This window comes from Leucoraja erinacea, chromosome 20 (genome assembly GCF_028641065.1).
Source record: "Leucoraja erinacea ecotype New England chromosome 20, Leri_hhj_1, whole genome shotgun sequence".
Taxonomy (NCBI): Eukaryota; Metazoa; Chordata; class Chondrichthyes; order Rajiformes; family Rajidae; genus Leucoraja; species Leucoraja erinaceus.
In genome coordinates this window covers 642,501-659,083 of record NC_073396.1, presented here as the reverse complement: position 1 = coordinate 659,083, position 16,583 = coordinate 642,501, and the positions used below count along the sequence as shown (strand labels likewise).

Here is a 16,583-nt window from a genome sequence, read left to right as displayed (position 1 = left end):
GCAGAAATAGGCCATTCGACCCATCAAGTCTACTCCGCCATTCAATCATGACTGATCTATCACTCCCTCCTAACCCCCCATTCTCCTGCCTTCACCCCATAACCTCTGACACCCGCACTAATCAAGAATATATAAAATATAATATAATTGTGAAAGTCAAGTAGCAGGGAATGGCCATCACTTTTGAAAATGCTCGATGCAACAAAATATATTGACACCTTCATCTTTTCAGGGTACTTTAAAATAACAATATTTGTAGTGAAGCCTAGAACGAAGACGTGTTCTTCCCCAGCCCAATGAACAGATTCTGGTCTATATCCCAAGGACATGTGTTGTCCATGGAAGGTCACCACCATGAACATCCTGCTCCAGGGAGCTGATCTTCATTAGGTGGTAATCCAGATAGTATAGAGCATTACTACAAAGACGAACTCCACGGAATGTAGTAAATACAGAAGAGATCAGATATTTGCAGCAATTGGACATCTCTCAGTTTACACACGTCCAATTTCCCTGGTTCTATGATTTATGCCATACATAGTTTGAGCATAGTTGATCATTCATCTCTAACTAAATATATTCCAAACTACTTAAAGCTGGCTCACAATGGCATGCAACTTGTGCAAATGAGGGATGCTCAAAGCTGGTAATTATCTGTTTTCTGAAACATTACACGTTTTATATAAAGTCCTTGGCCTCTACAATGCAACATTAATATCAACTACTTTTCCGACAGACTGGAGATAAGATATTAAAACCGGAGTGTTAACATCAGACATTTAATACCGTACCTCCTCTTTCCCAAGAGTCTTCAGATGGTCCAGGATTTGTCCAATCAGGGTTTCGGCAAGTTTGTTGATTTCAGACAAGAATTTCGGGTCACTCCCATACAGATTATCATTGGAATCGACTGCAAGATAAACGTTTACAGATGAGGATTGTAGCGTGATATTATTTGGTGGTCCTGTCCACTGTGGGCACTGAGCTGTCAACAAGGCAGCAACATTTTACTGGCAGTGCTGCAGTCAGAGAAGCTACAAAACATTCGCAGCATCATTCTCGTACACAGTTTGAGCCCATCTTTGGTGGAGATCTACTCTTGGTGCCTGGTGACTATTGTGTGACAATATAACCTGGTGATGTGACAGTCACGGGCAGTGAATGGGCGAGTGAATCGTTCCAATTTCTCTGAAGTGAAATATGTCAATGAACACTTTGATGAAATGTGATTCATTTTGTTACGTGGTGGAATGGAATGAGCAGCAACTGATGTGGTTGTAGTTGATTCCAACAATTGAAATAACTTGGCTTTGAGCAGAGTTATAAATAGAATGAATGCACACGACTAGAGTGGAGTCGGCAATATCACATTGAAACCAAACGGCATCTGCAGCTGTCCAACAGCCCAGAGCAGTACTCATCCTGACTACACCCTCTCCCTAGGAACCTTCACATGTACAGCTCCGCTATAACATGTAAACATGCAACATGCTTCACACGTACAGCTCCGCTATAACATGTAAACATGCAACATGCTATGTACAGCTCTGCTACAACATGTAACATGCTTCACATGTACAGCTCCGGTATAACATGTAAACATGTAACATGCTTCACATGTACAGCTCCGGTATAACATGTAAACATGTAACATGCTTCACGTACAGCTCCGCTATAACATGCAACATGCTTCACATGTACAGCTCCGCTATAACATGTAAACATGCAACATGCTTCACATGTACAGCTCTACTATAACATGTAAACATGTAACATGCTTCACATGTACAGCTCTGCTATAACATGTAAACATGTAACATGCTTCACATGTACAGCTCTGCTACAACATGTAACATGCTTCACATGTACAGCTCTACTATAACATGTAAACATGTAACATGCTTCACATGTACAGCTCCGCTATAACATGTAAACATGTAACATGCTTCACATGTACAGCTCTGCTGTAACACTGCTATTGCACAACATGGGGGATGATCACATGTACTTCGTGTTGCGAGATACAGCACGGAAACAGGCCCTTCAGCCCAGCGAGTCTGGGCTGACCAGCGGACCCCAGCAGGTTAAGTGCTGATGTAATCACCCCATTCCTGCCTTGTTTTTACTCTTCCATTTGTGTCCCAATGTTGTCACTGCAGAGACATGGGATTGGTCAGTAGACAGTGTCTACATTCTGACAGCAATGTGAATTTTGTACCTTGTCCTGTATCTGTGCCACATCTTTCATCCGGATAATAACCTATTCTCTTCTTCAGTTTGAATGGTTAAAATGAAAAATTCACCCCATTACAAACACCAGTGTTGCCATCAGCTGGAAGTGTGGAACAGAAGCCACACCGTTTCTGGAGGGACAGTCGGCCATTTCTCTTTGATACCTTACGCTGCCTCGGCAAGGCCAGTAGCATAATCAAGGACCAGTCTCACCCCGGCCACTCCCTCTTCTCCCCTCTCCCATCAGGCAAAAGGTACAGAAGTGTGAAAACGCACACCTCCAGATTCAGGGACAGTTTCTTCCCAGCTGTTATCAGGCAACTGAACCATCCTACCACAACTAGAGAGCAGTCCTGAACTACTATCTACCTCATTGGAGATCCTCGGGCTATCTTTGATCGGACTTTGCTGGCTTTACCTTGCGCTAAACATTATTCCCTTATCCTGTATCTGTACACTGTGAATGGCTCTATTGTAATCATGTATTGTCTTTCCGCTGACTGGTTAGCACGCAACAGAAGCTTTTCACTGTACCTCGGTACACGTGACAATAAACTGAACTGGACTAACGTGGCCATTTCTGAATGCCCCACACACATGGGTGATTCCTTTACCGCAGTCACAGTGCTTAGCTTCTGACCATGGGATGTACAGCACTCGTTCTGTTGCTGCTACCAAGCCTAGATACTCGTACCTTTGTCCACGTGGTAGAGGTACGTTTCCTGACTTGCCGCAGCCAGTAAATGCAAAACGTTTATGTAGATCCGTACTTTTGTATCAGTTTGGTCTTCCCAAATGTAATCCTGGATGATGTTTAAAAGGCCTCGCACTAAGTAAAGAACACCTTGTTCTGGATGATCCTATTGAAGAGGTGTAGAGGAGAGAGCAGGTTAATAGCAACAAAGTTCTTCAGCCCATCAATCTTGTTCAAGCTATCCACTGTCCTCCAGTACAATTTCACATCGACATTGCACCTGATTGTGGTCACCTGGTGCAAAGGTGCAAGGACAAGGCTGCTGTTCGATCATTTGACGGGACAACTATTTCATTTATGTAGCATCTTGAACAAAGCTACGTTTCTCAGGTTTTTTAAAGAAACAATATCCAGCAAATGTGAGAGCAAGGCACCTGAGGCAGGCTCGCCTTAGAGATGAGTTTACAGGAGTTTACAGTGAGTGTGAGGGCAGGTTAAATGTGGGATCCTGAAGCTTAAGGTCTGGGCAGACAACCAGTGCGGTCGGAGAAGAAGTTAACTTTAGAGATGATCTACACAGGAGTGGAGTCGTGTTGATACTCAGTGTGGGAGGAGGTGGCTGGTACAGGGAGGTACATGGAAGCATTTGTGATCACAGTGACAAGAGACAGTTTCTTGTTGCCAGACTTTATTGAGAGCATTCAGGGGGTCCAAATACACCCTCACCCCCTCCCCTCCCCTCCCTCCTCCTCCTCATCTGCTGGCCCCTCCTCCCACTCTACTTCCCCCCCCCCCCCCCCCCCCCCCTCCCCTCTCTGCCCACTTCCCCCTCACCTCACCGCTACACCCCACCACTCTCCTCATTAGCGACCCCCTAACCCAATGGAACAGTTCTGGAGTGTGAGGGAGGTTGGGAAATGCAGCCAGTGTTTCTGGAGCCTGTGTGAACTTTCCGAAACAGACCATCATATTCTGCTTAAGAGGGAACTGCAGATTCTGCTGATTGATTGGACTTTACACCCCTCTGCCCATTCGTCACCTTGCGGCAACTGCTGGTCTGTGGCACACAACCAGCCCCTGCCCCTGCCACAGGTGTCTACATCCAGTGATTAAACATACTTACAGGCACAATCAACAGTGTGGAAAAGAAGTTACTGAGGAACTCAAGGAGATATCCTTCTGAACTTTTCATCTTCCCATCAATGTTTATCATCTTTGGAACTTCTGCTACAAGGCTGATTGCAGCTTTAAAGAAGGCATCAGCTATTAAAGAAAAAGGGCAATCAATTCATTAATACGTTCCCCGCAAAGTAAATTATTATCTCTCCCTATATGATTCCTTTCACTTAACGCCAACATCCTACCGTATGCTGGTATATTAATGCTAAAGCCACAGTTGTAACGTGGTCTGTTCATGTTGCATTTATGTTCTCATCACCACAAAAACATTGCCACTTGTCACAAACACTCCATCAAAGATCCTATAGCGAGCAAGATAGTTCACTCGATGAAAAAGACGTGGGCAGATTAATGGGTCATTTTCGGCCCCATTTCCGTAACCGGCTTCCGTCTCGGCACCAAAGATCCCGTAGCGGAGCAAAGATACTAGTGCGGAGACGGAAGCCGGTTACGGAAACATCCTCGTAAAAATAAAAGTTCTTTGGTAAAAATCTTCTCCTCATTTTCAGAATTATAATTTATTAACACAAACTGTTCCCCCGCAACGTTGATTAAACTGCGAGTCAGGTCGGGTTGTTGAAATGGATGACAAAAAGGCCCACGTTCCGCTCCGTTGAGTACTACACGTCAGCCCATTGCATTTAGCAGGAGTGGTCTATCTATAGGACCTTTGCTTTCCATGACAAGAACTGTGGATGCCTTTCAACATCATCACCATTGTCCGTGCAGTCACCTTGACACTCCCCCTGGTGGCAAAGACCAAGCATTGCCGTGCACCTTAATGATTCATTCTTCCATCAATGGTTTTAATGCAACTCACGTCTCGTTAACGATTGACATTGCAACTTGTTCCATTCGGCACCTACCTCCCCATCAACCATTTCTGCAATAATGCGAACCGCAAGGACAGATTACTCTGCAGAAATTACAGGATTCACAAAGAAAGACAAATCCTTATTTGACCCTGGAGATGAGAGAGTTTGCCCAGGGTCACCGCAGCCCTTGCTCACATTCAGTGATCTGCCCTGGATCAGTCAGAAATGCCAGCTCGCACTAAATCCTCAGATACAGAGATCCACGGTGACACTGAGCACAGAGCCACCGACTGGGGTATAGCCTGAACTACATGTTTAAAAAGACCAAGACTACAATGCAACGGCAAATGCACTGTATAAAATACTGTATAAAATGCACTGTATAAAATGCACTGTATAAAATGCACTGTATAAAATGCACTGTATAAAATGCACTGTATAAAATGCACTGTATAAAATGCACTGTAAAATGCACTGTATAAAATGCACTGTATAAAATGCACTGTATAAAATGCACTGTATAAAATGCACTGTATAAAATGCACTGTATAAAATGCACTGTATAAAATGTATAAAAAATGCACTGTGTAAAATGCCGTTTTCTGATCATTATTTTAGACCTACAATGACATCATCAACATTACAAATGCAAATTATTTAATTCAATTAATTTATTTTAGATGAGGTGGTGGACAGGCAGTTGGGACGAGTGTAGCCAGGACATGTTGAGCTGAAGGGCCTGTTTCCACCCTGTAAAGACTCTATGGCCTTATTTCAATACATACTCCTCTCATGGTGAAACGATGATGGACAACAGATTTTTGGAGTAGAAGTCTTGAACATACCCAGTGGATGAGTGTGTCCCAGTGCCATTAGGTAGTGCACCAGGTGACCCAACCTGACAAGGTTATCCAATGCACACATCTATACGCAACAACAAAACATTATTCTACAATTAATCAAAAAATCAAATGTTGAACAACAATTAAGAGATGTTGGTGCAGTGAATATTAATGTTGACCCAAGATAATAATGTGAATGCTAGATCTGTACAAAGAAGGATGCTTGTCCATCTTTAGACATGACGAGCCATAAATACAAACATCACCATAGCAACAACTCACGTTAAGGGCGATCAGGAAGCAGAAGTTTACTGATTGTACCATGGAACCTACTGCAATATAATATTTCAGGCTGGCTTGATAATCCTGTGAGCATTCAGCATTTGGCTAATTCATTACATCCTTTTGTAAATCTGCCACTATTTGCTTAATCAGTGAAATGTTTAATCCTTGTTCAGTCAACAGCACGTGGGTGTAACTAGCAGCGTTCCCCGTCAGTGTCGTCAGGTAGAACGCACCAGCACAATGACACACCAGTGGTGTATACCCTGTCACAGTGCCATCAGGACAATGACACAACAGTGGTGTATACCCTGTCACAGTGCCACCAGGACAATGACACACCAGTGGTGTATACCCCATCACAGTGACACCAGCACAATGACACAACAGTGGTGTATACCCCAACACAGTGCCACCAGGACATGACACACCAGTGGTACATACCCCAACACAGTGCCACCAGGACAATGACACACCAGTGGTACATACCCCAACACAGTGCCACCAGGACAATGACACAACAGTGGTGTATACCCCAACACAGTGCCACCAGAACAATGACACACCAGTGGTACATACCCCAACACAGTGCCACCAGGATAATGACACACCAGTGGTGTATACCTCATCACAGTGCCACCAGGACAATGACACACCAGTGGTGTATACCGAGTCACAGTGCCACCAGAACAATGACACACCAGTGGTGTATACCCAGACACAGTGCCACCAGGACAATTTGCAAACTGATGCACCAGTTGAAGAGAAGCTGCGGTTTAGCCTAGGGGACATTGTCCTTGCTCTGGGCAGTGGAGGTTATGGATTGGAGATGCAGGTGCAGATTGTACAGCATGCTGAGGTGTGCAGACTAAAGACATGAGATGGTGGATGGATGTCTTCACAACGGATGGATGGTTTTACCGAGTGTAGGTCTCAACTCACCAAGCTGAGTGGGAAGTTTATCATTATTGCCTGGCTGGTGGTGTGTAGAAGGTAGATAGGCTTTGGAAGTGAGGAGGGACAGTTCTACACAGCACCCTATTCTCTCAGGTGTTGCTACAGCCCCTGATAAGATGATGGTTTTCACATTGATTTATTCACAACCTGCCTTTCAGCCAGCCTGAGACTCTTCAGGATCTGGACATTCCAGCTTGGTAAAATCTCTTCACACTCACTGGTGGGTTTGGAGATCCCTCAGTCACCTCTCAAGGGGAGAGTAGAATAACCATGTAAATCTGGGCATGCCATTGCCGGAGCAACCTTCATTAGGGAGATGTTCAGTAACATTTTGTTTTCACATAACTATCTTGCAAAAAAAAATCACGGCTTCAACTCTTTTTTTGTAACTTTTTATGACCTGCTGAATTTTGGCTTCAGAGGGAGACCCACTGTAGACATCTTGTGAATATAATGGGGAAAGTAATGTGTTTAAAACCAAATGTCTTCAACTATCGGGCAAACCCATTCCCCTCCCTCTCATCAACGCTATAAACATGGAAAGTTCACAAATCCCCGTTCCCATGCCAAGAATAACTCTTTGCCAATGAGTCCAGGGGAAAGCCTGGTTTAAATTTTGAGGAAGTGAAGCAAGGAGGATATTGTGTGGTCAGGTTAATGGGGTTGAGGTGAAGATCGGCCATGACCTGATTAAATGGAGCAGGAACCAGAGGGGGTGAATAGGTTCCTCATCTTCCCATCTCCTTACAAGTGAACAAACGAGGCTGGAGAATCTAGTGTGTGTTTTTGCTGGAAACAGGGTGTTTGCAGAAGACACATTGCAGCCTGGCCATGATCCCACCCCTGGCCTCATGTCCCAACAGAATCACACAGTAACACTCACACAGATGAGGAATGGGTAGTTGGCCTTGATGTGAGAGTGACTTCATCACCCTTGGGGTCTCAGCAAGGTCCACCTCCTGCTTCCGTGGCACCATAACAACATGTCCAATAGGAACAGTTTGAGATGGCGTTACAGGACTGTTACAATGGAGGGAATGAACCCTTATGACAACTCTCCCCTGAGGGAAGGCATTTCTCTTCACCTCAATCTAAATGACCTTCCCTTATTCTGAAAGTGTGCCCCAGCCCCCTAGTCTTTAGCAGGATAAGGATCCCCACACCTAGTCATTGAAAAACTTTCAAATAAAAGCAAGCTCAAGTCCTCTTGTCCTTATTTTCCCTTTGAGTATTCATTTAAAAGTGACACAGACTTTAAAGGATTGACATTGTGAGCTTGAGCCAGCATTAATGAACAATGGGTATAAGGGTTTCCTGAATTGTCAGAGGGCAGCTGAGCCTGGAGAGCTAAGGTCCAAGCCTGGAGGGCTAAGGTCCAAGCCTGGATTGCTAAGGTCCAAGCCTGGAGGGCTAAGGTCCAAGCCTGGATGGCTATGGTCCAAGCAATACCGCTGCAATGATGTGTAAGATGACAGCACTCTAAAACATATGTTGCACAATCGGTCATTAATGGCTGACATAGATATGCAGGATTACAGCTCACTGAAGCAGCATTTTAGGTTGTTACAAAGTAGGACTGTTAATTTCCCACATGGCTTGTTCTGAATTCTAGCTAAACTATTAAAAGGAGAAAAAAAATAACTAAAAGGCAAAGGGTCAATCCTTGCCATTTTCCAGCATCTTTTAATAGATTAATTTTAGTTGGCACAGGTAAATAAACGCCTCAAATTAAAGTTAATTTGCAAGGTGAAAGTGAGTCTCTGTTCGGATTTATTTCACAATTTAACTGCAATGCTGCATCACCTACTGACAATCTTCCTCAAATGGAAACAATGTTTTCCTCCATTGAGTAGAGTATGATGGGGGAGAGGACTATGCCAACACAAACAAACCACCCTTCAATATTGCTGATCTTTTCTGCCACTTGGTTTTTGAAAAGCAGAAGATAAACTGAAGCATATTTCTGATTGTGCTAATGACTAACTGTCAACTTGTGCCCATCTCCAGTTCCATGTTCCTCTTCGGGATATCTGCCCATGTATCTGCACAACCTACATATCTGCACAACTTACATATCTGCCCATGTATCTGCACAACCTCCAATTTCCCTCGCATCTTCAATTGCAATCTTTATCCTTTATAGTTTGAAGCCTCAGCTGTCAATAACCTCATGCCATTTCTGCCATATCACTGAAGTAATCTTGTGAGGACACAAATAACTTCTGCCGACTCCGTTAGTGGTGTTGCTCACCTTTAACACCATTAACTTTGCCACCATTCATCAATGCCCTTACTTTGACTGGCCGTCCCTAACTCTAAACCTCAGCTTTCCCAAACTATGCTGCCTATCTTATACCAAGACTTATTTTCCATCGCCTTGCCTTTGCAGTCCTACATTTGACTCAAACATAACAGAAACAGGCCCTTCATCCACTTGGGTTTACCTCCTCTGGCAGCTCGTTCTATATATCCACTACCCTGTGTGAAATAAAAGCCCCTCAGGATCCTAAATCTTGCCCCTCCCACCTCTAACATCCTCCAGATTCCTCAACTATGCCCCAACTACTCCCTTCATGGTTTTATATGCCTCTTTAAGATCCCCCCCCCTCTGCCTCCTGCACTCCAAAAAATCAAATCTGGCCTTCCTTTCTTTAAATCCTTTTATTTTTACCAAGCCCCCAACTTCTAGCCATATATCCTCCAATAGATGTGAAAAGCTCAGAGCTTTGCATTACTGAAGAAACTAAATAAATGTAGAATCTTGTTACTGTTAAACAGAAAGGACATCAATATCGTCAATATAGCCCAGCTTTGTCGCCGCAACAGGGAAATTAGTTATTACACCAGATTTCAGGAATAAACTCACGGAGAGATTAAGCAGCCAGCAACAAACTAATCATGTAATATATATATAAGCAGCTTGTTCTGGCTCCAAATTACATCGACACCTTTAGTGTTGACAACTGCCTTTGTGTTGAATCCAAATTAATCCAGTTCATGCAAAGACACTTTATAGATTACAAACCATGTATTCAAAGGTTTTGAATTACAATTAATGGTCCAATAAACATCCAGGTTGTCAAGTACTTAATTACACCATAATCAACTTGCAGCTTTTGTAAAACAGTGTTGAGACTCTAAATATTCTCACGATAGTAACAGGTGAATACAAGTGCATTTACACAAAATAATAGACTGATCAGATTATATCTTTTAATATGCTTTGGTGAATATGTAGAAACTAGGTACAATATAATTTAGTTCACTGCTTGGTCAATGCCCTATCATTTTACCATGAATGAATGAATAAATTTATTGGCCAAGTATTCACATACAAGGAATTTGCCTTTGTGCTCTGCCCGCAAGTGGCAACATAACACAATTTCCCTCTCAACCCCATTCTCCTTGTAACCTTTGATGCCCTTCCTAATCAAGAACCTATCAATCTTCACTTGAAATATACCCAGGAACTTGGCCTCCACAGCCGTCTGTGGTAATGAATTCCAGATTCACCACCTTCTGAATACAGATATTCCTCTTCATCCCCTTTCTAAAGGTGTGTCCTTTAATTCTGAGCCTGTGCCCTCTTTATCATTATTTTGTGCTCCTCATATTTCTATTTGCCGTTTTCTATCCGACAGAACCCTAAGATACTACCAAAGAACACATACAATAAATTAGATCAGAGAAAGATAATAAAATTGAACATATACTCTTTTCATCGACAGCATAAATTTAGGTATTATCACCACCTGCCCAGAAAGTGCCGCATCTTTGAGAGTTAAATTAATGATTATTTAATCGTTCATAAGAGTCAACATAGATAATATCTGATAACCCTTGACGTACTGGTCCATATTCAGCTGGCTTTGTGATATGGAACTAAGACAGAGAGAAAGATGTGCTACCCACTGATTTAGATTTACCATAGCATAATGTTTTACAGCCACCTACAGTAACAGCAGAGGATTTCATCCAGTCAGACTGGGTTTATATTCAACTGGTAATCACAAGATGCCAGCAACCATGCGCGAGTTATCTTCAATTGCTTTAAGTGCAGATGCACACAATCAGTCTGCTTCCACCAGATGATTTTGTACATACATTTCAGCAGAAGAGAGGCTATTCAAATATGATGGACTAAATGGCTTTATGCTTATTTAACTAACTGATGTTAAGGTCAGGAGAACTACAATGTAGAAGGAAAATAATATTTGTCAATTTTCGGTACATAAAGGAGAGCTTTAAAATGATGTTCATTTATTTAGATCTCATTGACCTGAAAAATGGCGGTCACAGTTTAAGAACATTAACATATTGAAAAAGGTAAAATGAAATAAAACAGTAGAAAGGAAATGATCTAATATGGTATCAGGGATGCGGGACTTTAAATTTGTGCAGAGAACACAGAATGTGAGACTATTCTTCTCAAAGAGAAGATTTCAAACATAAGTTTATCAACTATGTCACTGAGAATGGGTATCAGGGATTATGGGGAGAAGGCAGGAGAATGGGGTTGAGAGGCCAAAGATAGATCAACTATGATTGAATGCTGGACAAGACTTGATGGGCAGAATGGCCTTATTCTGTTCCTTGAAGTTATGAAACTTAGGAAATGATTTGAATTTACAGGAAAGTCAGTGACCAGGAAGGACAGATGGAATGTTATCAGCAATAGGATATTTTGCGTTGTGTATCGCAGCCATTTATGATGGTTAAATATGTGACTATATCTGTGGAAAGGGAATCAGTGCAGGCTTATGAAGAGCAGGAGAGTGGAATATTGAGAGCACAGGTGGGACGTACTGAAGGGCCATTGGGGTCTCAGTGATATCTTGCATGTGCAATTTCCAAAGGAAGGCAAAACAATCAATCTGTAAAACAGAAAGCAAACAAGGGAAATGTTGCACAGGCTCGTCTGTTCCAACAGCATATCTGCAAACACGGGAGAAACATCGCAATGAGGCAGTTTGTGGTCACGAGATGGTTGGATTGAGATGCTCAGATGTTTAATAACATAAAGGATGTTACTCTCACCTTCAAATGTAAAATCTAAACTGCAGTCAGAAAAAGTATCCACCACTGGACTAAATTTAACTTTACTTGGAAAACATCTCATAATTTTCCACAGATACAAAGGAATTTTTCTTCAAATCTAACTATTTCAATTCATGAACCAAATTCTAATATATTCTTAAATTGAATTTCCCTTTTGAATTATTGTTCTTTGTGACAAACATGTAATTGGCAAGATGTCATCACAACTCTGGGGTGGGAGATTTCAACCTACACATGGTCCGCCCTGTTTCAACGAATGCAATCAACCTGGCGTGCACAATCAAATAGGATCAAATAGAACAAGTTGTCCTACAACTTTAAGGGGCTGTCCCACTATACGAGCTAATTCAAGAGCTCTCCCGACTTTAAAAAACAATCAAACTCGTGGTAAGCACGTAGAATGTACATAGCGGGTACGTCGAAGCTCGGGGACGTCTCGTAGTGGCTCGTAACGCTAACGGCAGGTCCTTGGCAAACAGGAAATGGGGTAAGTTTGAGAAGACTCGTGAAGATTTTTCAACATGTTGAAAAATGTCCACGAGAGCCCCGAGTACCTACGAGCGGCTATGACCGTAATTCTCCAAGTTTGAATCAGGGGAAACTCGGGAGAACTCTTGAATTAGCTCGCACAGTGGGACACCTCCATTAGGCTGTGCACGCCACATGCAAAAAGAAGACAACTCTACCTTGAAAGCATACAAGACATGTTTAAAGTGTACTTGATAGTGTTCTGTATTAAATTATTCCATTATTGTGCAACCATATGTTTATAATATCAGGAATCTACAATAAATGTAGGAGGCAACTTTAGGAATGCAACATCTGTGCCACAGAATGTAAATGTATAACACATGAGTAACTACTCCACGTTATTGTCGATGATCTCAACATTGCCGTGATGTACACTAGAACAACAAAACAAAACCAAGCCACTCAGATGGACACAAATAATCCAAACCCCATGGACTGCATTTTGGACAGTGTTGTGAACAATAGAATAGAACAATGAGCTACGAGGCCCAGCCCTACATCAGCAGTTCCACATTCAGCTGTAAATGAGCTGACATCTACACAGCACACGGCAGCTGGGCAGAAAGTACAAACATGACTCACATTTTAACCCACATAACACACCAGATAAGTCAGTTTAACATCTGCACTTTCAGTCGGTGGAAGGGACTGATCATCTGATCAGATTCTGATCTATGTTAAAATTTACTTCTCCGTCGGAAACCATCACCACTGTATTTTCAACAATTTAATAATAATAATAATAATAATAATAATAATTAAAGATTCAGCCTTTTGTGTTGAGGCTTCAACCTGCCATTCCAACCACAAAGCCAGCCTGAAATGGATTGTGTAGACACTGCACTTAAGTATAAAAGACCCACCAGATACAGTGAAAGACTTCCAGACTGCTCTCTGTAGCAGAGTTAAACAATGTTCTTACAATACAATACAATTTATTTGTCGTTTGGATCCCGTTGAGGTCCAAACGAAATGTTGTTTCTGCAGTCATACATACAAAACGAAAAAGACCCAAGACACAACACAATTTACACAAACATCCTTCACAGCGCATCTTCTCCTCGCTGTGAAGGAAGGCAAAAAAAAAAACATATCTCTCCCCTGCACTCCCCTCTCCCCCCCATGTCAGAGTCAAAGACAGAGTCAAAGCCCCCAGCGGGCGATGTTAAATGTCCCGCAGCCTATTGTCAAACTAACAATGACAGATACTTTCACCATACAATACACTGTGCATCATTTACTGGAGTGCTCTGCTGGAGACCCAGACAATGGATGTGGAGATACACATCTGAATCCTGCAGCACTCAGACAGATTTATGCTCAAATAATTAAACACATCTGGAATACAAAGTTATGATCAGTGGTGGTGATCACAGAACTGTCAGATTTTTGTAAATACTCTTCTGGTTTAGTCTGGATTAGTCTGGAAAGAGGCTCGTTCAGCCTAACTCATCCATGCTGCCCAAGATACCCCATCAACAATAGTCCCACCTGCCCACATTTGGCCGATATCCCTCTAAATCTTTCCTACCCATGTACTTGACCAAGTATCTGAAGAAGGGCCTCGACCCGAAACGTCACCTATTCCTTCGCTCCAGATGCTGCCTCACCCGCTGAGTTTCTCCAGCATTTTTGTCTCCCTCCTATCTTTTAAATGCTGTTATTGTACCTGCCTCAATTTCCTCCTCTGGCAGCTCGTTCCATGCACCAACCAGGCTCTGTGTGAAAAGGTTGCCCCTCAGGTTCTTATCTTTCCCCTCTCACCTATAACCTATGTCCTCTGGTTCTTGATTCCCCTCCTCTGGGAAAAAGACTGCATTCATCCTGTCTGTTTCCCTTCTGATATTTGTATATCTCAGACCCTCGAGTCCTGGCAACATTCTCAAACCTCCTCTGCACTTGTTCCAGCTTAATAACACCCTTCCTGTAACAGAGTGACCAGACCCCAAATGAGGCCTCACCAACGCCTTGTACAACTAACATAATGTTCCTGCTCTTATACTCAACGCCCTGACTACTGAAGGGCAGGTGCTCAAAGTGCACGTATACTAAACACTAATGACCAGAAAGTGACTGGAAGTGGCACAGATGACCCGAGCTGACCCCAAGCCACAACCTGTGGTTTCATTTGTATCACCATTTGGATGGAAACTGTAAATTTAAGAAAGCTACATGAGTTAAATGAGATATATAGTGTTGTAAGATGACAAAGAGTACAGATGGGAACATTTCAGCTGAGACTCACCACTTGGAGAGCAGCTTTCCCTACTTGAGTCATGCCCATGTAATGAGAGGAAGGAGAGACTGGAATGAGGACAGAATGAGATGAAGGCAGTAGATTTCTATTCGAAGGCCCCAAAGTGCTTTCTTACTCATGCGTGCTTTCAACTTTGTTTTGTCAGGACTATGATTTTTCCACGTCTAGGTCACTTAATGATGTCTAAATCAAACAGACCCATCAGATATTAGGTACAAATAAAGTACATCATGTCCACTTCCCTTTCTGAGAAATCCTTTAGCAGACAGTAATATTAGTGAAGATCTGTAAACTCATAGGACAATTGTGAATTCTAATGCTATACACAGAAACGTTTTGTTCCAACATTCCCGAGAACATTATTGAACCCAGCACTGAATAGATTTACAGCTGCATTACAGCTGCTCCCTGTGCTCAACACACAATTCATTCAAGTTTACTCTCCTGGCCAATACAATAAATTGCACATAGAACAAATAGCCAGAAAAGATACAAAGGGGCTGAACAAAAAACACTGCACTCATCTGAAACAGTGGAGGCAAATGGAGTAAGTCGACATTTGGATTGAGACGGACTGCACCCGCTGAGTTTCTCCAGCAATTTTGTCTACCTTCGATTTTCCAGCATCTGCAGTTCCTTCTTGAACATTTGGATTGAGACCCTGCTTCAAGGAGCAGCTTCAACTTCTTTTGTCTGTACAATAGTTTTGCTAATATTTTATAGACCCAAGAATTCCAAATAGATTAATTAAAGGATTTAATAATAATAATAATAATAATTTTATTTATAGAGCACTTTAAAAACAAACATAGCTGCAACAAAGTGCTGTACATCACTAATCATTGACAAAAAAGTTAATACACACCAAAAATAACAATCAAAAGAAATAGTAGGAAAAGACATGTAAAATAAAGAAACATCAAAAACACCACAAACAGAAGCAAAGCCTCAGGCATGGTCAAAAGCCAGGGAGTACAAATGCGTTTTAACACTGGATTTGAAGATGGACAGTGAGGGGGCCTGTCTGATGTGCAGCGGCAGGGTGTTCCAGAGTGCCGGAGCAGCAACAGAGAAGGCTCTATCCCCTCTGAGCCTCCGACTAGACCTCTAATTTATATAATTGTCATTAGTATTACTTCAGAAAAAGTGAAACATCTGTGTTTGCACACTTACTATTTGGCTTGAGATTATATCATCAAATATATTAATCCAACAAAAAAAAACGCAGAAGATTTTTCTTGCAACTAATGAGGCCAAAATACTGTGTAAAATTGCCAGACGGGTGTCAAGGGTTATGGGGAGAAGGCAGGAAAATGGTATTAGTGGGCAGAGATCAGCCATAATTGAATGGTGGAGTAGACTCGATGGACTGAATGGCCCAGTTCTGCTCCTATAACTTGTGAAGGCTGTCCTACAATAGCGTTTTCATGTAAATCTATTTTTCTATGCGTTTGAACTGTGTTTGAATAAACTTATTTGGTGTTGAATTGTCTATGATTGTTTTAACACTTATTGCAACAGATTCACTGTTAAACAATGGACAATATCCTAGTACTGTGATTATATGATAACGTTCAATTAAAATGCTAGTTCATTTGGAATCCAGTTTTACATCAGCCATTCCTTGCAGGGAAAATGATATTGAAATAAATAACATCTCTGAACAGCACCTAAATGTACACAATTAGTACTGGTTAAATCAATGTAATTATCAATGCATATAGTAGCTTCCTTGC

At 42.1% G+C, this 16,583-nt stretch overlaps 1 protein-coding gene across 2 annotated transcripts in view; it reads right to left on the bottom strand.

Moving 5' to 3' along the window:
- Window positions 1-16,583, bottom strand: part of vps35l (VPS35 endosomal protein sorting factor like) — a 51,731-nt gene that overhangs the window by 4,155 nt on the left and 30,993 nt on the right. For both annotated transcript variants that reach the window (XM_055650956.1, XM_055650957.1), the window contains exons 27-29: window positions 4,050-4,189; window positions 2,927-3,092; window positions 792-910 (exon numbers count right to left, since the gene is read on the bottom strand). In XM_055650956.1, coding sequence (XP_055506931.1) covers window positions 792-910; window positions 2,927-3,092; window positions 4,050-4,189 — 425 coding nt within the window. The remainder of the gene's footprint in view (window positions 1-791; window positions 911-2,926; window positions 3,093-4,049; window positions 4,190-16,583) is intronic.